This window comes from Lepidochelys kempii, chromosome 10, assembly GCF_965140285.1.
Source record: "Lepidochelys kempii isolate rLepKem1 chromosome 10, rLepKem1.hap1, whole genome shotgun sequence".
Lineage (NCBI taxonomy): Eukaryota > Metazoa > Chordata > Testudines > Cheloniidae > Lepidochelys > Lepidochelys kempii.
The window spans coordinates 16,625,973-16,650,114 of NC_136389.1; the positions used below are offsets into that span (position 1 = coordinate 16,625,973).

The 24,142-nt window shown below is 42.0% G+C and overlaps 1 protein-coding gene across 1 annotated transcript in view; it reads right to left on the minus strand.

The window, feature by feature from the left end:
* Positions 1-971: 971 nt before the first annotated feature.
* LOC140917995 (putative short-chain dehydrogenase/reductase family 42E member 2) overlaps positions 972-24,142 on the minus strand; it is a 46,236-nt gene continuing 23,065 nt past the window's right edge. Inside the window, exons 6-13 of the mRNA XM_073361523.1 lie at positions 22,145-22,263; positions 18,571-18,646; positions 17,269-17,351; positions 12,307-12,444; positions 8,717-8,782; positions 6,328-6,391; positions 5,558-5,631; positions 972-1,178 (exon numbers count right to left, since the gene is read on the minus strand). Coding sequence (XP_073217624.1) covers positions 972-1,178; positions 5,558-5,631; positions 6,328-6,391; positions 8,717-8,782; positions 12,307-12,444; positions 17,269-17,351; positions 18,571-18,646; positions 22,145-22,263 — 827 coding nt within the window. The remainder of the gene's footprint in view (positions 1,179-5,557; positions 5,632-6,327; positions 6,392-8,716; positions 8,783-12,306; positions 12,445-17,268; positions 17,352-18,570; positions 18,647-22,144; positions 22,264-24,142) is intronic.

Below are 24,142 nucleotides of genomic sequence, written 5' to 3' on the forward strand. Positions count from 1 at the left end.
CAAAAAGATAATTAGAATAGTGTGTAGACTGTGAATACAGGGCTATATTCTGTCACACCTTCCTTTTTCACATAGATTAATTATCTAGCATATAGCATAACAATTGGACCACCTCCAAGATAAAGAGAATCAAAACAGGGAGATATAAACTTTAGGATTAAAAATGTCTGACATAAATGCAATACAGGAAGAAAACATTTCCCTAACTTTAGTGTTATTTAATGACATTTAACAGAAGATTCAGAACATTCCAATTTTAATGTATCAGTGTTAATAAAAGTAAGAGATTGTGTGTGAGTGCATGTCCTGAAAAAAAGACTTAATAAATGCAGAAGTTCAAGTGTACTTTTATTTCACCTCTTGGGCAGTTTCAGAATACAGTTAATTCACAGAATTACAGTATGTGTAACTTTTTCTGTGCAATCACTGCCCATTATGTATATGAATTATTTTTTCTTCTTTGTTCTATTTCCTGGTTCCTCTGTATGCCTCATAGTAACATGCAGTGGCTGTGGCCGTTGTTCTGTCAGAAGGGTTGTCTGGTCAATATGTCCCTTATTATAGCTACTTGCTTTTGTTTATAAAACACTGCAGACATACAATAGCTGCTCCTCCTCCAGTTTCTTCTACACTTGAGCAACCATTTTCAGAAGGAGTTCTTTTGAGATCAAGCGAATAGAAACAGCAGCTCTGGTTCCTGCATTTGTCAATGGTGGTCTCCTGTGGCCTTGCGACTTTATTATCCTTTAAAAATGTAGTAGCTTCAACCTTTAAGAACAATTGCTGATATGCAAATTTTTTTTATTTAATAGCAAAAACAGCTTAAAATACATCAGAGCAAATAACTTATTCAAACAATAATGAAGTTCATGTGGCCTGAGGAATACACTGTGACTGATTAAAATTAGTTTATTAATACTCAAACAAATTAATAGTGGCTTTCCTTGAAATAACTATGTAAAGGTACATGCTTAAGAAAGTAATACAAAGAAGATCAAACATAAACAGGTGCCAAGGACAAGCCAGATTTTAAGGAACTTATGATGGTCCTGGCACTTGGGTCTAGTTTGAAGATAATGATCCACAGAATCAGCAAGTGCAAATTTTTTTGGGCAGTAACCTAGCTGATTACATGCCTTGTCTATTCGGAATGTGTGAGTTACAGCGATGTTCCACACCTAAAAAGCAAAAGAACAATTAATAGTGATTCAAATATAGAATTATTTTAGGTGCCACTATTAGAACAGATATATAAATAAATGGGTGGGGTGACTGAGCAGACACAAAACACAGCAACAGAGAATACAGTGCATTCAACCAGACAGAATCTTTATAAATACAAACCAAACAGGATTGCCATAACCCAGCACAGTCTGGCTATGCCTTCCTCCAGTTCTGCCATATGCCCTTCGCTGGGGGAACCAGGAGTGCATGGCACAGAACTGTTATGCCATCTCTACACCACCTGGGGATCCCCCTATGCAAAGCTACTTCAGCCAGCTTGCTATCCCCTGTCTGTCACTGGAGCTAGAAGTTGGTGCAAAGTGAATGTAAAATGCCAGCAAATCAGAACTGTAGCAGTTTAAACCTATTGTGACAAAGCTCTGTCCTTGCCTCCGTGGGTCCCACATTTCCTGGTGGATTTCGCTAGCCTCAGAGGCTCACTGTGACCCTCCACGTAACCCTTCTTTCTCTAGAGACAAGGGTCACAGTCTACTGAGCCATTTTCATCATAAGCCAGCGAGGGAGGTGAGGAGAAGTTATCCTTCCTTGCACAGTCTCTGTTGTCTCCCAGTCTCAGTGATTAATCAGGGGGCAAAGGTGGGGTGGGGGAGCCCGGGCCCACCCTCTACTCCGGGCTCCAGCTCAGGGACTCTAATAGTATCAGCTATGGTAGCTGACCTTGTAGAAACATGACATGTACAATTCCCTGGGCTACTTCCCCCACAGCAGCCCTCACTTCCTCAAGCTCCACTTCACCCTTACCTCAGGGCCTCCTTCCTTGTGCCTGATATGTTGTATACTACTCAGCCTCTGCAACAGCACAACTTCCTCCCACAGCTCCTGACATGCACCCCCACCTGACTACGTGGGAGGCATTTAACTAGTTTCAGCCAGCCCCCGATTGGCTTCAGGTGTCCCAGGCAACCTAGCTTTCTCCCTGCCTTCTGGAAAGTTCTTAATTGGCCTCACGTGTCTTAATTGACCTGGAGCAGCTGCCATTTCATTTATCCTGGTACCAGGGATTTGTTTAGCCTGGAGCTAATATATCTATCTCCCACTACTTTTCTATAGCCATCTGGCCTTGCCCCCTTACACTATGTAAAGTGAGTGTAAGACTACTCAGGGTGCAAGGCAGTGGAAAAGCAGGCTACTTGTTTCTTTCCACATAGCAATACCACATTGATCCACTAGATGACACTATTCACCCCCCCACCTAACAGAGTCCTTCTCTCATTTTAATAAGCATCAGCCCTCTTCAGCCTGTGAATAATATTCGTGTTTAATTGTTGTTTCTATTCTCAAATCTCTTTCTAAGGGTTTATAAATCAGTAATTAATTCTGTTGAGTGAAATGTCTCTCTTTTTTAAAAAACAAACAAACAAACATACATACATTTAAACAGATTTAACATCAAAAGGCCAAATCCTGCTTAATTTGCTCATAGTCCCACTGAAGTCATGAGAGCTAATTAAGCAGGATTTGGACATATCTTTTAGAAAAGGCATCCAATATTGATTTAAAAATTGTCAGTGATAGAGAATCCACCTCCAGCTGTTGGTAGGTTGTTCCAATGATTGGAACCTCCACACTGCTCTCATAATCCCCTGCTCTCTGGCAACATTTACACGGGCTAAAAAACTGGAAATAATACAGTGGTGAATCAGGCCCAATCTCCCTCAACAATCTGTGCATAACTTCAGATGATACTATGTGGACATATGTATAGGAAAATACTGGTAAGTGTTTAATTAGAATGGCTTCATTGTGATATTTTATAAAATTTAAAATAGCTACCATACTAACGTTAGAAAAAATCAATCATAAACCCCGAGTCCTATGAGTGGGTGGGTATGGGTGTATCTTTGCCCCTATATATTGCATAATATATGGTAATGTAAAAGATAGACATTTATCATGTGTCATTCATTCTTAGTATCATTAATGTTTTGGGGTATATATGGATTCATGCTATGCTCACTGGATGTGCTGAGATAAGGCAGTAAAGCAGGTCACATTCCAGTGCATTTTGACACTGACCTACCTAGAATGAATCTTGATGAAGGGTGCTTCACCTCATCATTTTTTAAAAGACTGACATTACCCAAAAAAGGTGATTAAAGGCAAAAAGCATATTTAAATGATATATATAAGTTTAAATAACCAAGATTTTCTTTTTTTAAAAAGCTGATACTTGATTGAAGCCACTCACATTGCCCAAGTACTGAAAAGATCTCAGGGTAGTGCTTCATGTTACATGCTGCAAAACTCCACATTACAAAATGGCAGCCAAATTCTGCCCTTGGCTTCTGTTGTGTAAATGAAAACCTCCTCTTGCTTCCAAGGGCAGGTCTACGCTACGGGGGAAAGTGGATCTAAGCTACGTAGGGTAACTCAAGTCAACGTAGCTTAGATCTACTTACTGCAGGGTCCACACTACACTATGTTGATGGGAAAACACTCTCTCGTCGACTGCCTCTTACTCTTCTCATTCCAGTGCAGTACCGGAGTTGACAGGAGAGTGATCTGCAGTCGATTTAATGAGTGTTCACTAGACCCGCTAAATGAGTGGTCACCAACCAGTCAATCGTGATCAACTGGTTGATCCTAGAGGATCTCCCAGTTGATCACAATCTCCAGTGGGGCTGCGGCTAAGACAGGCTCCCTGCTTGCCCCAGCCCCACGCAGCTCCCGGAAGTGGCCAGCATGGCCCCAGGGACAGTGGGGCAGGGGTCTCCCTCCAAACAGTGCTCCTGCCTGCATGCACCACTCCCGCAGCTCCCATTGGCCAGGAACTGAGAGCTGTGGCCAGTGGGAGCTGTGGGGTGGTGCTTGCAGAGAGGGGCAGCGTGCAGAGCCACTTGCCGGCTGCTGCCACCGGGTTGCATTGGCCCCTTCTGGGAGCGGTATGGGGCTGGGGCAGGCAGGGAGCCTGCCTTAGTGATAGCCATGCTGCACCGCCAACCAGGAGCTGCCCAAAGGTAAGTGCTGCCTGGTGGGAAGCTACACCCCAGCCCCACTGTGCAGAGTGGCCTGGCCCCTCCATCTAGGGGCTGGACATGCTGGTCACCTCGGGGAGCAGAGCAGCACGGAGCCAGGGCAGACAGGGATCCTGCCTTAGACGTACTGTGCCGCTGACCAGGAGCAGCCCGAGATAAGCGCCTCCCATCCGGAGCCTGCACCCCAACCCCCTACCCCAGCCCAGAACCCCCTCCCAGATCCCACACCCTGACCTGCACCCCAAACCCCTGCCCCAGCCCTGAGCCCTCTCCTGCACTCTAATCCCCTGCCCCAGCCCTGACCTCATTCCAAGCCCCCAGGAGCCTCACAAAATCTAATAGCCCTGGGCCCACAGGAGAGTTAATTCGGCCCTGGTGATACTACCCCTCCTGTGGAGTTTCCTCTAGGAGGCAGGAAAAATTGTATGCAAAGCCTCTCCTGGAAGAAAAAGAGGGTTTCTTTTGGAAGCTCCCTGGATACAGTGGAGATGGTAAAAATTTTTCTGATGGAATGTTTTTTTTGTTAGAAAACATTGATTTTTCCTATCATGATGTGATATTTCATATCCTATTATATTAGGACATGTCATTCCATGCCATAATAGAATAGTAAAATATTTAGACTTTTAGAATATAAATTATAATAGGACAACAGTGAAAATAATAATGTCAAAAGAAAACATTTAGATGAGGTTAAAACAAACAAAAAAAATCTCAGAAATTTCATTTAATGGGAAATTTTAAATTTTCAACTTTTTGTTCCGATTTGGAGGAAAAAAATAATCAAAGTGTCAGAATTTCTCTTGGAATGGAATTTGTGAGTTTTGACCACCTCTAAGTTATGGTATCTGCTGGGGATACACAGTCTCCATACCTTGCCTGTCCTTTTCCTACTTCTATAGACTCCAGGTCTGCAGTTGCCTCTGGAACCTCCCTTTAATATGCAGTTCCGTAATATGGAGTGGCTCATTGGAAATGATAATACAGCCTATGGTCCGTTTTACCTCTTATGCTGATTCCCGGCTGGTTGCATGAGGGATGATGCACTTGGTTCTCCTGTACCCCCTGACATACCCCCTCTGGCCCATCCACTTGCAAAGTAGGGAAACAGTATGGAGGGCCTTCTTGGGAGGGGGCTGAGATGGGGTAGAAAAATGGTGTTAAAGAGGTGACAGACTCGCTCTGCCCCTGCATGGAAAAGTGGAGCTCTATATGCAGGGAATCCACTCCACACATGCATCCAGAGGAGATGTTCCCCACCATTGATATTAAGTGTTTCTTGAGAACTTTAGCCAGAGACTTTATATAGATGATTATGCATGCATTTATACTTTTACCTCATTTCTGGTCAAGAAAGGTGTAAAGCTAAAAACTGGTTTCAACGCCAGGTGTAGGCATTCTGTCACTGTGGCTGTGGACAGAAAGTTGATAAAATGAGATAACAATAGTAAAGTGAGCATAACATAGGGCTTGCCTTTGCTGCCAAAAAAAAAGCCATGTTTTTTTATCTGGGGGTAACTAATGTGCGTGAGTTCTCAAGAGATTAAAAACACAAGTGAAGACAAGGTACTTTAGTTTTACCATGAAGTAAACTTGTTGAGGTCAACCCAATGTGGGGTATAGAATGACCTTAGTGAGTCTAACTAAAGCATCTTGTCTTCACTGTATTTTCACCCCAGCATAGCCCACATATATTAGTTACCCTGAAGTAAAGAAAAAACCCTAGCTTTTTTAGCAGTGAAGACAAGCCCATGGTGATGACAGGTGTTGTGGGCTAGATCCACAGTCAGCCCTCTGCAGTCAGTGGGTGTGCTGGGTTTGCTACAGAAGCAGGATCCAATGTTTTGAAAACAACATATAATTTACAGGATATTTGATGAACCCAAAGATATCTTGTCTCCTTTTGTAGAGAAGTACTTATTACACTTTTACAGGTATTACATAATTCCAGCTAGTACAATTGCACAATTATTGTAGGAATTACACAAGTTTAAATCTGTATATTTCTTTTACAGAACTGCCATGCAGATTACCAGTGACAGTGAAAATAAAAGGTGAAATGCAAAATAAAATAGCATAATAATCTAATACATTTTACTCTTTTTACCTGCTATATAAACGAGGAAAGCAGGAATACGTATCCATGGCCTACTGTAACCTAATTTTTCAAACTGGGAGGGATTAAAAAAAAAAAGAAGAGAGAATAAGATCAAAATATTAATACTAAATTGGGTCAGTGCAGCAAGAATATGCAGAAATAATTACTGTCAAATTATAAATCTGAACTTTTTCCCCAATTCAGCTATTACTATTTTAAAAACGTTTTTCAGTTGAATATCCCTATGACTGCCAACACAATGAGATGATATAGGCAGAGATATCTATTCTAAAACAATAGAGGACATGAGAGGAGTGCATTTTTAAAATCTTGAGTACAGTCCTGAAGTTTATTGCATTGATGTTCATGGGAGTTTTGTCTGTGCTTGCACTACAGGATGTGGCCTTTGTGGAGGTTCAAAATCCTAGCCTGCTAATTATGAACATATCCCAATGCTTCTGTTTTATGTTTACAATGAAATTTAAGGGCATGATTTTCCATGGCCTTGCATCTTGAGGAGCCATTTATAACAAAGCAGTCTCTGTACCATAGTGCTACCAGATAAAAATGGTAGCATTTTACATGCACTTTGGACAACTCTGCACAGTGGTAAATGACTACACAAGATGGTGAAGAATCAGGATTTATAGCTTTTTAATTAAATTAGGTCATAACAATAAAGGGCCTTACCCTGCATTCCTGCACATCTAAAACTCCTGTTGAAGCCGATGGGAGTTTGTCTTTATGAGCTATCACTTTGCTAAAGTCTGTGAGAATACAGGATTGGGTTCTGATCTGATGAAACAGAAATGTAGAACTGGAAGGGACCTCAATAGGTCATATAGTCCAGTCCCCGGCACTGAGGCAGGAAGGTGTTGTCTAGACCATCTCTGAGAGGTGTTTGTCTATCCTGTTCTTAAAAACCTCCAATCATGGAGCTTCCACAACCTTCCTAGATAATTTGTTCTAGTCCTTAACTACCCTGACAGGAAGTTTTTCCTAATGTCTAATATAAACCTTCCTTGCTGCAATTTAGTCCCATTACTTCTTGTGCTGTCCCTCAGTGGTTAATGAGAACAATTTATCACCCTTTTCTTTTATGTACTTGAAGATTCTTATGTTTCCCCTCAGTCTTCTCTTTTCCAGACAACAAATAGTTTTTAAAATCTTTCCCCATAGGTCATGCTTTCTAGATCTTGATTATTTTGTTGCTCTCCTCTGGACTTTCTTCCATTAGTCCGCATCTTTCCCGAAGTGTGGTGCCCAGAACTGGACACACTACTTCAATTGAGGCCTTTATCAGTGCTGAATAGAGTGGAAAAATTACTTCTTGTGTCTTGTTTACAAGACTCCTGCTAATACATCCCAGAATAATGTACGCTTAGTTGCAACAGTATTACATTATGAACTCATTTAGTTTGTGATCCACTGTAATCCTTTTCCACAGATCCTTTTCTGCAGTTCTCCTCCCTTGGCAGTCATTTCCCATTTTCTATTTGTGAAACTGACTATTCCTTCCTAAGTGGAGTACTTTGCGTTTGTCCTTACTGAATTTCACTCTGTTTAAATCAGACTATTTCTCCAGTTTATCAAGTTCATTTTGAACTCAAATCCTGTTCTCCAAAACACTTGCAGACCCTTCCAGCTAGGTACCATATGCAAAATGTATAAGTATACTTTCTATGCCATTATCCAACTTATTTATGAAGATATTGAATAGAACCAACCCAGGACAGATCCATGTGGGATCCTCACAATATGCCCTTCCAGAGAGATTGTGAACCATTGATAATTACTCTGAATATGCTTTTCCAGCCAGTTGCGCATCCACCTTATAGAAGGTTTGGCTGGGCCAGTGATACTCAGACTGAGGCTTGCGAGCCGCAAGTGGTTCTTTAATGTATCTCCTGCAGCTCATGATATTAAAACGCTGTGAGATTTATTAACCAATCTAAGTTATTATCCAGTCAGGATGCTTTTACTATGTTATTAACCAATTGTAGTTGATAAAATAATAATACTTGGTCAGTCAATTTTGCTGCAAGTATATTATACACCTCCCCCTGCCCCCGCCCAATGAATTCACACTGTTGTGGCTCTTTGAGGTAATGATTGCTAATTTGGCTCCTGAGCCACTGAGGTCTGAGAATCACTGGTCAAGGACATATTTATCCAGTTTGTTGATTAGATTGTCATGTGAAACAGTATCAAAAGCCTTACTAAAGTTGAAATGTAGCAAATATATTTATATATTTCTTAAATAGACCAGTTTTAAGTTCTGCTTCTTCAGGTAATTACTGTGGTATTGGCTTCATTTAGCCGATACGTTCTTTCTAGATTAGTTATATGCTCAAGTCCCATACACTGTATTAGAACTAAACATGTATATAGTACATACTAACGGAGTTATCCATTCAGAAAAGATGACATTCTCGCCGTCATGTATGTAATATGCCTGACCACTCTGTTAAAGAGGCAGAGAAAAGACAGATTAGAAACATAATACTGTGGGTGGAGTGACATTTTCTTTTTATCTTTTAAGACTATCTTTAATCATTTTGTAAATAACAGCAACCTAATTAAAAGCAAACATTTACAAATATATACAAATCAACAAGCAATCTCCAATGGAACTAATTCTGATCCTCATGTAAGTTTCACACATCTGTAAATTCATTTAAGTTACTGGAGTTACTTATGATTTATTACACTGATATATAAAAAAAAGAGCAGAGTCAGGTTCATTATGTTTAGGACTTCTGCTATGATTAAAACAATCAACCTAGTTGTCATAGCACTGAGGTTTTACTTTATATTTTTGCAGGAGCCAAAATTACATTAGACATGATGAATTAACCAGAGTTGACAATACTGACATGTTAGTTAATGCAACTTCCCGATTTCATGTTCTATTTGGCACTTCTTCCTGCTTTAAAAACAATGGCGTGTTCTTTAATGATTTTACCTATGTATAATTTTTTATACTAGGAGCATTAGTGACACTATTAAGATTTCCTATGGATTTATATTAGAACTCCCTATATTCAGTTCATAACATTCTGAATATTTCATTTAGTGAGATGAAGTTTGCCAGATGTTATCTCAGAATAAAAAGACAATTTTTTTGAAAGTTTGAACGAATACACTTCTGCGGTTCTCAATTAACAAGAGAGTGAAAAATACATTTTCCCCATATGTGATGTGGTTTGCAGATCCTATTCTATACCAGAGCAAGGCCTGGGCTAGTGAGGCCCCACCCCTCAACAGCTACCGGGCATGCTCCAGTTTAAATGGGCACTGGTAGGCCAGGAGAAGGAGTTACAGGCTGTACTAGGAAGTGACGCTGATGCCTGGAGCTGTGGGATGAGTGACTACAGAATTGGTATGGCCACTGGGAAGCGGTGATCCATATGCCTCTCCTGTTTGGAGTTGGAAACTCACAAGAGGCCCCAAAGAACTGGATATTGTCCACCCCGGCAGACTAAGCTGTTACTACTAAGATTGTGACTACACCCAAAAGGGAGGTGCCACAGCCTGGCAGGAAGTGCCCCAGGTCAGGACACTGTGGAGTGGGAAGACCTGGGTTCCTGTCCCCTGCTTCCACGCCACTGTTGTGATGGACGCCGAGGAAAGAAGAGGGGGCACACAGGAGGGACTGAGGCCCACCGTATATGGCCCACAAGGGCCCTGTCCAGAACGAGAAGACTGCAAAAGAACTGTGGTGCCACTATCTGACTACTAGGCCACTTGCCTATCGGACTGGTCAGCTACACCATATAAAAAGGTTACAACTTTTTTCCCCCAACAAATTCAGCACTGCGTGATATGGAGTAAAGAAGTTGAAATTTGTCAGGGAAATGGCCCACAGTGAGAAGTTTTTTTGAGGGTTAGCATGATTACTAGATCGGAGTTGACTAAGTTATGCAGGTTTGAAAAATTTCAGGGAGGAATATTCTTTTTATCCATATGGATAGGTCAAATCTCTCAAACCCTATTATGCCAGCTTTGCAGAATTATACTAGCCAGCCCAGGAAAAACATCTACTAATCCATACTTAAACAAACACCAACACACTGACAGGTCCTGTGGGTCCTGAACCCAGTTCTGTGCGGGTCCAGGAAGTCATTGCACTCCAATTCTCCAGTGGCAGCTCACACAGACAGCAGTTGGGGCCAGAGTCCATGAAGCCCAACTGGGGCACAAGCCCTTCCCCTACTCTCTGACTGAGAGAGGTCCAAGGCTCCTTGTTGGGCTGCAGCCCCTATTTAAGCCAGAGGAGGAAACAGGAAGTTGTTTGTACAAGTGAGCTTCACCCTGCCATGGGCCACTAGTATGGTGTTTATCTGTTTCTGCCTTCTAATCTTGACCTCCTGGTATCCTGTCTTGGCCTGACTCTTAGAAACGGTTTCTTGATCTCTGACCTCCCGTTCATCTCTAGATTCTAATCTCCTGGCTTTCCAATCCAACCTGATTCCTGGTAACTGGCTCCTGGTCACTGGACCCTCTGCCTGCACCCGCTGCTAAACCCTCGGCCATGCTGCACATGCCCCGGCCCTGACATATACAGAGCTCCCACTTCCTTGCCCATAGAGCCCACACATATACCAGATAACACCACCTTCCCATTATTTAAGCCCCACACTCCATGTGCCAAATGTACACCTCATCTCATCCCCTTCCTCCTCAACACTCAATCTTCATTCAGTCACCCACCAGCTGCACCTCAGTAACGCCCCCATTCTTTTACTACCAACTCAGTTCTCTACCCTCACCAAACTGATCAATTTTCTTTTCTTTACCCCACAAATTCATCAGCTCACATTCCACAGTCTAACAATTCTCTTCTCTCCTCCCTCCTTTCTCTCCAAATTGATCAGTTCTCTTCCTTGACTCACTGTGTAGCAGTCTCTTCCAAGCTGCACAAGGTACTTCAGCCCCTCCAAGTTGGGCCTCGTCCTTGCTACAGTAGCTGCCTGAATAACTTCCCCAAAACTGGGGACCCAAGCCTTCCCTTGGTGGCAGGAAACTCTCTCTCCCCTGGTTGCTCTACTTGCATCATCATTTCCAAAAAACTTGGGGAGGTTTGAAGGGTTGATGTCTATAGCCTCCAACACTGAAGAGGGTGGCCACTGTCACTGTTGGGATTTCTGCCCCTCCCTGGAGGAGAGGGTAGAGGGCAATAGAACAGGGGTTTTCTGGGACTGGGTCTTAGCTAACTCGGGGTGAGAATAAAACAACCTGGCCCAGAAGAGGCGGAGCCTAGAGGAGCTGCTGATCTTCCCTTCACCATAGGCCCAGGGCAGGGAATACTCCAAAGAGCCCAGAGAATTCATATATTTCTACAGTAGCTCAGCTGCTGAACAGAGTCAGAAGGAGAGGTGCAATCTATGAGCCTGATGGATGCTGGAGCTGCCAGGCAGTGTGAGCGCAGCTGCAACGCTGTCAGGTGTGTAATGGTTCATGCTCTTAAGATTTTTGTCACAACTATAAGGGTTGGAAATTTAAGTAAAAATATTCATAAGTGTTCACTAATTTTGAATACCCACATTTTTGGGAATGCTGAGCATGTACAAATTAGGCCCCAAAGGTTTCAGATTGGTCAATTAAAAATGTACACATCTAGAATCAAAGCCAGCTTTTGGGAAAAAAAAATATTAATTAAAAACTTTGATTCTAGAGAATTTGATGATTGCCATATTCACTTGGGGAAGATTCCTACTCAACCTGAGCAGGCAGGAAACCTTACCTTTGCAAAGCTAGCTTACAAGAAGAAAAAGATGTGACACAAAAATATTAACAAGATGAATGTGAGCTGCATTTACAAAGAAGACATTTCGCATGTGGAACTGTACAGTTTGCATATTCAGTACTTTTGAGAATTTAGCAGATTGACTTTTAGACACAGAATTTTATCTAAAAGCCACAGAAAGTGACCCATATTTTAAAAGTGTATCCAACTGGATAGGATATTTAAAATTGTTTACTTACCGCTATATAACCCTTCTCAGGGGTGAGAGCTTCAGCAGCTAAGAGATGAGCTTGCACAAGATTTCCTACATGAACCCAGTTCATCTGAGCTTTGGGATTTCCAAATTTGAAGTTAAATAGCCCTCTTTGGATATTCATCTGTAGAAACAGACAGCATATGCAAAAGACTAAAAAATTGCTTTTCATTTTTCAAAGTACCTTAGGTGCTGGAAACCTGCCAAACAAACTGTTGGGCCACTGGATGATCAAGGCATTTAAGGAGCACTTGAGGAACACAAGGCCATTGTGAAGAAGCTAAACAAATTCTTTGTATCGGTCTTCACTGCAGAGGATGTGAGGGAGATTCCCACACCTGAGCCATTCTTTTTAGGTAATAAATCTGAGGAATTGTCCCAGATTTGAGTGTCAATAGAGGAGGTTTTGGAACAAATTGATAAATTAAACAGTAATAAGTCATCAGGACCAGATGGTAATTCATCCAAGAGTTCTAAAGGAACTCAAATAGGTTATATACCACAGTTATGATACTGCAGAACTATCACTTAAATCAGCTTCCATTCCAGATGACAGGCAGATAGCTAATGTGACGGTAATTTTTTAAAAAGGACCAGAGGCAATCCTGGCAACTACAGACCAGTCAGCCTAACTTTCAGCATCAGGCAAAATTGGTTGAAACTATGTTAAAGCACAGAATTATCAGACATATAAATAAACATGATTTGTTGGGGAAGATTCAACATGGCTTTTGTATGGAAATCATGCCTACCTAATCTATTAGAATTCTCTGAGGGGGTCAAACAAACATGTGGACAAGGGTAATCCAGTGGACATAGTGTACTTAGACTTTCAGAAAACCTTTGACAAGGTCCCGCACCAAAGGCTCTTAAGCAAACGAAGCAGTCATGGGATAAGAGGGAAGGTCCTCTCATGGATCAGTAACTGGTTACAAGACCGGAAATAAAGGGTAGGAATAAATGGTCAGTTTTCAGAATGGAGAGAGGTAAACAGTGGTGTCCCCCAGGGCTCTGTACTGGGATCAGTGCCCTTCAACCTATTTATAAATGACTTGGAAAAAGGGCTAAAAACAGTGAGGTGGCAAAGTTTACAGCTGATACAAAATTACTGTGGACACCTAGGTCCAAAGCTGACTGCAAAGAGTTACAAAGGGATCTCACAAAACTGGGTGATTGGGCAACAAAATGACAGATGAAATTCAAATCTTGGAAAATGCACAGTAATGCACACTGGAAAACATAATCCCAATTAGCTGTTACCACTCAAGAAAGATCTTAAAATCATTGCAGATAGTTCTCTGAAAATATCCGCTCAGTGTATGGCAGCAGTCAAAAAGATAAAGTTAGGAACCATTAGAAAAGGGATAGATAATAAAACAGAATATATCATAATGCCACTATATAAATCCATGATACACCCATATCTTGAATACTGTGTGCAGTTCTGGTCACTTGATCTCAAAAAGATTAGAAATGGAAGAGGTACAAAGAAGGGCAACAAAAATTATTAGGGGTATGGAATAGCTTCCATAAGAGGAGAAATTAAAAAGTCTGGGACTGGTCATCTCTTTTCTAATCTGAACAAGAAGGTATATGATAGAGGTATGGAGAAAGTGAATAAGGAAATTTTATTTACTCCTTCACATAACACAGGAACTAGGGGTCATCCAATGAAGTTAAAAGGCAGCAGATTTAAAACAAACAAAAGGAAGTTCCTTCATATAATGCAGTCAACCTGTGGAACTCATTGCCAGAGGATGCTGTGAAGGTGAAAACTATAAAAAATTATATTTCAAAAAGATGATATAGGTCCATCAATACTATTAGCCAAGATAGTCAGGGATGCAACCTCATGCTCTGTGTAACCCTATGCCGCCGACTGCCAGATGCTGGGACTGGATGACAGGGCATATATCTGTGACTGAATGCACCCCTGTATTCACACCCTACACACTACTGTAATAATCTTTGTAAAAAATATGCCTTGTGAGGTATCATACGAAAACTAATAACTCACTGGTCAATAATATGGTGAAAGTATGTAGCAACATTATATGTAAAGTTATGAACATGGACTGAAATTCAGACATGGCATACTTCGTATGAAATATCACAACCATATACAAATGATGAATATGGGGGTAACAGGCTGCTACTTTGAGGTCCTATGCATCACAGTGGTTATCAGGTAATCTGGCATGTGGCTAAACCTGTTTCTCAAAAACAAAGGCCAGCTTTGTCATCAAAGTTGATGGGCAATCACCTGTCAAGTGGCCATTCTTCAGCAAAGAAGGGGGCCTGAACAGATCAATCTACATTTTAGCAAACAGCATGGAATCTTTTTCACCGCAAGATTCCATGACTCAAACTTCACACCGGGAATGAATTTTATCTAAGGGTTAACTCTCAGGAAAATACATTTCAAAGGGTGACCGGGCTATACAAATGAGGGGCAAAAACACCCCAGGGATCTCTCCCTATCTATCTCCCTTTCTCTTTCACCTAAGATGACAAAGGAAGCAGCCGTTTGACTTTGGGAGAGATCCTGACATGAAATTTCATCAGCCCTGTTGCTGAGATCAAGTCTAGTTTGTTAAATTTTAGCACTAGAAAGCATTTTATCTTTATTTCTCTTGTAGCCATTTCTGACTTTAATGCCTTGTACTCTCTTAAAACCTACAAAAGGTAATAAACTTGTTTTATTCTTTAATCAAAACTAATCCAGTGTTGTCTTTAAACTGAACTGTAGGGGTAACTCCATTTAAAGTAGTCAACTGTTGTACATTGAGAGGGACAATGGACCTCCAATATCTGGACTATCCAGGAGAGAGCTGGTTAGTGAAGAACACATGTTTTTTGGGGGAATATCTGCGTCCAGGAGTGTATTGGGGTCATCCTGTAAATACTAAGCAAGGCTCGTGGAAGCCAGAGTGTGACTAGAGTGTGCTGGCAGGCTTCAGCTGTACATGCTCAGGGTGTTATCTTCATGCTGGAAGGCTGTGAGTGGCCCAGGTGGGAGCCACAGCAGCAAAGCACTGTGAGGCACCCAAGATTGCAGGGCAGGTGATGATACAACCCCTCACTTTCTGGGCTGCACCCCAGAATGTGACAGGATGACTTGATAATTGCCCTGTCCTGTTAATTCCCTTTGAAGCACCTGGCATTGGCCACAGTCATAAGACAGGATACTGGGCTCGATGGACTATTGGTCTGACCCAGTATGGCTGTTCTTATGCATGAAATAACTGCAGGAAGGGTGTGATTTGCCAAGCAGTGTGATTCATTTAATTAGTCATTGCCTAAAAACCAAATGTTTGCCTCTTTAAAAACAAAAACAACACCACAAAAAAACCCAACATCTAAAACTTGACATCAGGAAGATTTAACTACGGCTGCATGTCATGGCTATGGTCTGATTAACTTCAGCATAAAATATTCTCAGAAAAATCCTGAAATCATATTTTACTATTGTTTAAAGTGCTTACTCAACAAAACAAATAATGCATAATAACCAGTGATGCAGGTGTAGCCCTTTCTCTACAACACTAGCCCAGTTTTTGTCTATCAAAAAAAACATGTTTATAATTTTCATTCGCATCATCCTCCAGTTATGCTATTTGTCAGCTTGCATTATGTGGTCAGTCAACAAAAGGTTGTTTGAGGGACTGGTTAGATCAGTAACCAGGTGTAGCCAGACAGCCAGCCCCCACCCCTCTCAGACCAGAATTGCTGGAAACACAGGAGGAAGCCGGAACAGGGCACTTAACATATATTCCAGCACAGCCTTTGAAGCTGTGAAAAGCACAGGTGTGCTGCTACAATGTGCCTCTGGGAACAGATACAACGATTAAGCTCACAGCAGGCAGAGGCCTGTGACAGACATGGCTCTTAGCCCCTACTAAATAGCGTGATGCACACACACCAACATCCTAGGTGGGAAAATATTTACCCTGATAAAAGAAATGTCCAGTAGTCGAAACTTATTGTTTCTCTCCCTTGCAAGTGTAAACTACTCTTGCGAAAGCTGGCGTCACCCTGACAGACCAGCCGAATTTGGCATAAGAAAGGAGAAAGAGAATAAAGGAGTACAGAGGTATAAGTAGGGGACCTACAGCACCATGATTTTTGAGTGCTTTTCACTATCTATCTGCTGGTCAGATAAGTGACAGCCTCCCAAGGCTTCTGCAGCTAAGAGGGTCCCTAAGCCTTGTCCCTTATTCGTCTTTCCGCGGAATTGAGTGACCGATCCTGGCTTGGCACCGCTGGAATCGAGAGATGCAAGGAGGGTAAGAAGCACCCACACCTGATCTCCTATCTTTAGTGTACACATATTTTGAAATAGAGCTCTATACTTTGTTTTCTTTCTTTGGGATTGTGGCTTCAGTTTTGTAACTTGTTTGTGTGTGTAACATCTCTACATTTAAATAAGTAGGCACTAGCAATTTTGTAACCACATGATTAGAATCTAGCTTAATAAATTTTGGTAACCATTTGTGCATAAGCCTGACTTGTTTTCTCTGGTTTACTGTAAAGCAGCCAACACAATTAAAGAACCTCAGCCGTTTTGGCTCTAAAGCCTGGCCATTAGGTGAGAGTACTAAGAGCCTAGCGTTGAGTTGTGCCGCCTCCACGGGGCAAACTCTTGGGGCACCTGTCAGTCAATCCTGGCTGCCCGCTGCGAAGGAGCTCTGAGCTCTAGCAGTTAAAGTCACGGGTGGTTAGGACCTTGGGGCATCCGTCAGCCTAGCCCGGGCTGCCCGCCGCGAAGGGACAGTGCGTCCTAGCGGTTAAAGTCACGGATGGTATAAACGGGCATAGCTGGCACCTCACCAAACATCCTTGGCCGTCGGCTAACACCAGGATATTAGCTTTTGAATTTTTTAGCCTTAAACAGTACAGGTACTATAATATTTGTAATGCACTCCAGAGTTGATAATACAATACATACTAATACTCGTGGCAGGTGCTTTTGCTCTTCTGGTCCGTAGATGCCTGGTGGGCGAAGAACACATGTATGGAGCTTATCGCCTCCTAGGAGATATAATGAAATGTGATTTTCCAAATAGTTTCCATATCAGTACACGACAGGTACACTTCATATACGGTTTATATTTTATTTTGAAAACGATAAGAGGGCCAAACACACTAGTCCCTTTGTAGTAAATTCTCTTCATCTTCTTTTACAATGTGAATTTAATACTCATGAAATCTGCTGACTCGTGAGTCCTGAAAATTGAAATCCTCTGACCATAAAATAGCTGCAATATGAACAGCATCTTACATATTTCCCTACCAATATACCCTCATGCCTAACTCGCAAAGGCCACCTCTTACAGTCTATTTATAAAAGAAATGCCCATCTTCAGGCACACAGAAGATTGAAAATCACAGTGTCTAATACAACTAGCTATATTCAGACACCTCCTCTGATCACAGTTGTAGCAGTATCACAGAGAGATAGAAACAGTTTCTCAAGCAGTCAGCATCCAAATCAGTTAGTTTTGACCTTAAAAAGTCCTAAACCTTTAAATATCTCATAGAAATCAACAGGCAGCCTGTGCTCTCTACTGAGAACAGATATGATGTGCTTTCTGTTTGAAACTACTTATAAGTAATAGACATATTCTGCACAAATAGTTTCAAGTTGTATCCCCACGTAGAGTACATCACAGTGGTGTGTGTCTGAGCTCACAGCCGTGGATAATGGTAGCAAGGTCTGCCTCTGGTAGACAAGATCATACCCTGCTTGCCTAGTGTAGATTGAATAAAGCCGCCTTGGCACAGCTGCTATCTGTGTACTCAGAATTTGAGAAACTAACATAACTCAGAAACTGAAAATCTAAGTAACAAGCATCTGTCTGCCTTCTTCCTCATCTGTTGCAAGTCATCTGTAAGCCCTAATGACCTGTGAGGATTAAGCTGGTGGAGAGAGTGTTTAGGGGCCACTGTGTCTATAGTGAAGTTTAGTGGGACTGTTGGCATGAGTATGCGTGTATATGAAAAAGAAATGCAGGCTCAGAGCCTATATTTGCAGTAGAATTTATAAACATTTTTAATTGACTTGAAGAAATAAGGTTTTAATTTTCTGAATCTTGGATTATCCCTTTTCCCCTTTGTGTATAGTCTCTTGTCCACCTAAATATACATGGACACTGAGATTAGACACATTAACTGAGGGAAGAAAAGACCCCTTTATGTTCATAGTTTGACATACAGTAGTGATATCAGAAAAGTAGATTTTTATATGTACCTTTTAGTGGGGTTCCATCAGCTGCAAGGATCATTTGGTCTGCCATTGCTTTGGTTCTAGAATAATGATTAACCTGCTGAAAAGAGTGCAAATATAATGAATTGCCTAACTGTATCCCTACATTGGCAAATGACACCTCTGATAACTTTTCAGTAAACTTGCACATCTATCCAGCTTGCAGCCATAACCTCAATAAAATCTTCTCAAAACATAAGATGTGGAGAAATTATTTAGGCCTCCAACCCTAAATTATCTGTTTATGATAAAAGAGACAGGTTAGTATTTTTGGCTACACAAGTTTAGATTCCCAGTAAACTGAGCATAGCCCTCTTTTAAATTTCTATTTTTACTTATGATATGCTTCAAATATATGCTTTGATTCAAATTATTCTTTGGTAAGGTAGATATTTTTGATATAAATAACAGTATTGTGAAAACAATAGGGTAAATACATATCAATTAAGTGATTTTTTAATTTATACATTTACTCATGCCAGATTTCTCATTAATCTTAAAACTTAAGTTGCTTAACTAGAGTATAGACTTGAAGGGCTCAATTCTCCCATGTGCTAGGGCAGCTCTGGGGCATTCTGGCTGCAGTGTCCCTAAAATCAGCTTCCTGGAGGACTGCCCCAATGTAGAGAAATCATAAGGTGGCAGAGTGTTGCCACAGTGGTTCCTATATGTCCCAACTCACAGCTGACATTATAGGGGCATAGCTAGGGAAAAAGGGGTGTGACTGGGGCTCCTTTACATGCAACTGATCACAGGCTTTTGAAATGGCCTCTTAGGGGTAGGAAGAGGCTGATGTAGGAGCTGCTACAGAGTCTCTACATGACCTGAGGTTCCCACTGAAATATATCAGGTGGCACAAAGGGAGGAAAAACCACTGATAAGCCCCCTGCTTAGCGTTCCTTTGGTATGAAGGAGTCTGCAACATGCATAGAACCAGAAAGAGTGGTCACTTACTTTACGGTTCTTTGAGATACATTGTCTGCATAGATTCCACTTTTGGTGGTGTGCATGAGCCCCATGTGCACATGGTTGGATTCTTTTTTGAATAGCAGTGTCCATTGGGGCCACACGTGCTCCCTGAGAGACCTTGTGACCCCTGTAGTTAAGGGTATAAGGAGTAGGGAGGCCCGAACTGCTTCTCAGTTCCTTTGCCAGTAAAGAATTCCATAGCGCAGGATTCTGAATTCGTGGATATGGAGGACTGGTAGTGGAATCTGTGTGGACAATACATCTCAAAGAACCACAGTTACCTTTTTTCCTTCTGCAAGTGATGGTCTACACAGATTCCACTCTTGGGGCAGGTCTACACCGCAATTAGACACCTGCAGCTGGCCTGTGCCAGCTGACTCAGGCTCATGAGTAAGGCTAAGAATTTAATCACAGATACTTTTAGTAAAAGTCACGGGCAATAATGAAAAATTCACAGAAGCCCCTGATCGGTTCCTGACTTTTACTAAAAATAGCCGTGAAAAAATGGGGAGTTTGGGCAGCTGCGGGTGGGCTGGGAGCTCCAGGGACCCTCTCTGCTGGCGACTCCAAGCTGCAGGGGTTCCCCCTGGTGCCTGTGGAGGTAGAGAGCTCTGAGGGTTCCCCCGGGGCCCATGGTAGCTGGGAGCAGCAGGGGGTCTGCCTGCCACCTGCAGTGGCCGGAAGCTGCGGGGGGCTCCTGCTGCCTTGGGCAGCGGGGGTACCCTGCAGCTCTCTGCCTCTGCAGGTGACAGGGGACCCTGCAGTGCCCAACTGGAGCTGGCTGAAGTCTTAGAGGTCTTTAGAAGTCACAGATTCCGTGACCTTCATGACTAAATCGTAGCCTTACTCATTAGGCTCGGACTAAGGGGCTGTTTAATTGCAGTATTGACATTTGGGCCCAGGCTGGAGAGCTTGGGCTGTAAAACCCTGCGAGGTGGGAGGGTCCCAGAGTTCAGGCTATAGCCTGAGCCCAGAAGTCTACACTACAATGAAACAGGCCTGCAGCTTGAGCCCTGGGAGCTCTAGTCAGCTGGCACAGGCCAGCTGTGGCTTTTTATTTGAAGTGTAGACATACCCTTGGTGACTAGCAAGCAGTATCTCATCCTCAGAGGTGGGTAAAAGGAGTCCTACTTAAAGATCGATTGATGGATGGCTCTGCCTAAACTTGCATCTAATCTAGAGGTAAAATTATGGACTGATCCATGGTGCCACCAGATATATCTCAGACATTGGGATACTGTTCAAAGAGGTAGTAAAGGCTGCTTAGGCTCAAGTAGATTGAAACAATGTGTCCAGAAATGTCTGTCTTAGTTAGTACATAGCAAGTTCATATATAGTCTGACACCCATTTAGTCTCTGAGGGTATTGGTTGTCCTCTCACTGGTTCCACAAATGCACCACATAGTTTAGGTGTGGCTCAAATTGATCTAGTATTGGCTATATCAAAGGACAATGTTCTTACTGAAATCCAATGTGTCTGAAGTTTTGCTTTGGCTGATTGAAAGTTCGAGGCTGGAAATTCGGGTGAAGCCTGGGAGTGAGTTTGTTTCTAAGGAGAACCTGGCATAAGGGCCTGAAAAGGCATCACATGCCCATCATTTATGGGCTTTGCTGTGTCACAAGATGAACAAATCTTGAATCCTGGAGACTTTGGCCATTTAGGGCCTATATACAGAGGGATGTAGGCCTTGGAAGAGAGGGGAGGCGGCAAGGAAACCTATCAATGCCCCAAGCAGCTAAATTGGTGATATATATACAATTTTTTTAAACCAATGGGTTAACTAAAATTTATCAAAGTGAATCTAGGTATCTAACAATAACTAATCTTTCTGTAGGTGAAGAGACGCAGGCTCTGTGGGGTTCTGTCTCATAGCCATGGGTGCTAAGAAGAAACTGAGAGGAAGTTGAGGCTGCCCCACCTCTTATACCCCTTGGTTGCAATGCTCCCAGGGCTCAGGCACAGCCCCAGTGGACACTTCTATTCAAGAAGAATCTGACCTTGCAGCCATGGGGTGCATGATCACCATTAAGAGTGGTATCTGCGTAAACAAACAGTCAAAGAAGAAGCGGTGACTCCTAAACACATGAGGTGTTCTGAGGACAGGGAAGAGCAGCAAGCAGTGGGAGTGGCTAAGGCACAAGGGGCTCCAGATGGTACACATTCCCTCAGAGACAATAGCAAGTTGGATGAAATTAGAACAGCCCCCAGACTACTCTAATTTATACTTGGGCTGGGTAGAGAACCAGGGAGCCAAAAGACTCCTTGACAGCCCCCTGCAATAAAGAATCTTCCCATTATTTTCAAATTCCAATTTTTTAGTTTGTTTATTTTTGCAAGATCCCAAATGTGCTTACTTATGGATAAGGACTGAATAACTGATCACAGGCCACTCTTAGAATAATCTCACAGCTTTTAAGTCAGAGCTATGGCAGCAATAGCTACCTCTACCCAAAGACAGACTGATACTACTAATTTAAATAAATGCCCTCTATAGAAGCCTACTTTGGAACACAAATACAGTTTCATAAAGTTGGACAGCAGTGCTTTGCTACTGATCAAGCTGACGAGGTCTGTTGCAAAGTAAAATACCTTTTCTAGTGGAAAATATGGTACAGTTTCCTCATCTCCTTCTTCAATGGGATTCCCTCCAAACACCACATTCACCGTACTAGTATAGATCAGCCTTGGGATATTTCTTTGTTTGCAAACTACAGTAATATACAAAATGCATTATTTTAAGAAAAGGGGAAGAATATGAAAATCCACATGAACTGGCAGCAAACATTTTCTTGTTAAAGGCAACTACTGCAAACATAAGAAGGGCTGTCTTTCAGTTTTAGCATTATTTTTAAATTAACATAATACCTTTCATTCATATGGAAATTTTTCATTCAAAAGATCTATTAGTTAGTGTCTATGCCACAGGTTGAAAATGGAAAGTGCTATATGAATGCTATTGTTATTACCAAGTGCTTTACAAACTACATACACGCAACAATCCCATCACCACCGAATTGCAGTCACTAGTGGGTGAGGGGTCGTTACTTGTGTGAGTACACTTGGATGGAAATAAAAAGCCCTGCTGCATTTCAGTAACATCACATTAAATATTTTTACTGTGTATGATTGAGTTAGAAAAGAAGAGCAATAGGCACATGCATGTGATCATATGGAATTATAAATGATTGCATCATCTTTTCTTATGGACTGTAGCTCTCCCTGCTGAAGTCACGTTAGCCCATGCTTGAGCAGTAGGCAGCTGTGCTCATAGTGCTGATACTTCGAGCACATCTGGCCTGTACCCCTGCCACCTCCTTGCGCACATGTACACACCTCCATGAGGTTATCCCCATTTTCATCTTGTGAGAACTTAAGCGTGATAGGAAACAGAGATGTCTTCCCAAATGTCTCAGTGGAGAAAAGTTTCCCACACCGTCATCCCAGGGATTGGAGGAAAAAAGGTGGAGGCAGCCTTCCAAGTGTTATGAAGGAGAACAGAGTGCTCCTCAACCTTCCTTTTCCAAAGTGCAATGGAGGAAAATTCCTCCAAGATAGGAGACAGAAAACAAAACAAAACAAAAAACAAAAACAAAAATCTTTGGTCAAATGGGATTCAAATCCACCATCCCTAATATTACAGCTGACTCTAGTCCCTTGTGCCAGAGTTCTGGTTGGGTTTGAGGTTTCCATACTCCACTTTTGTATGTAGGAAATCTTACGCAGACACATGCATGGGTACACTACGTAGTGTGTGGGAAGGAACAGCCAGAAGCATGGTCCAACTGTGTTAGGAATAGCACCACTGCGTGGCTCCCCACAGGTTGTGGTGACAACAGCAGGGAGAGCAGCTGTCATAATAGTGACTGAGAAAATACTTGTGGTTGCAAATACATGGGGTCAAATTCTGCCTTTTGGCAATGTGTACTCTTGAAAAATGACAGGCACATGGGAAATCTCAGCTTGTATGTATCCCCCACAATTTTTGCTCCATTATAAACCTGTGGAGACGTAACTCTGCAAATTCTGTGGCTCTAGAGATAGTTTCTGGTTGGGACTAAAGAGGGAAATATTTCAATGGATATGTTCCTTGATTCATTCTTGGCTTTGCTTACCACTTCACTTAAGCTATTTTTGCTCCAGGTAGACATAATCTGCCATGAGAGAAGGGGACTGTGCATGGGCATATAGGCAACACAAAAGTGGGTACAAATTAATCTTGCTTTTGCCTTTGCTGTGAGGGCAAAAGCAAAAATAATTTTGATATGTACAATAGAGTATGAAAAGCCATATCATCAGAAACTGAACTGTTGTCATTCTCCTGAAATTGTTGCTAAAAGGACAAAATATAATGGAAAAAGCCAGGATTTCATCCCAGATATCCTACTCGCAGTAAGAAATACTTTAAATATATCATAATTACGTTACTTTAGGGTTTAATTCTGCCACCCTTACTCTCTCTGAGTTGTGCCTTACTCTGTGAATAAGGATGGAAGAGTTGGTCTTTGTCAAATCAATCACTAAAAACCTGAAGTGAATGGGAGTCTTTCTACTGACTTCAATGGGCTTTGGATCAGGCCCCAAGAAGGA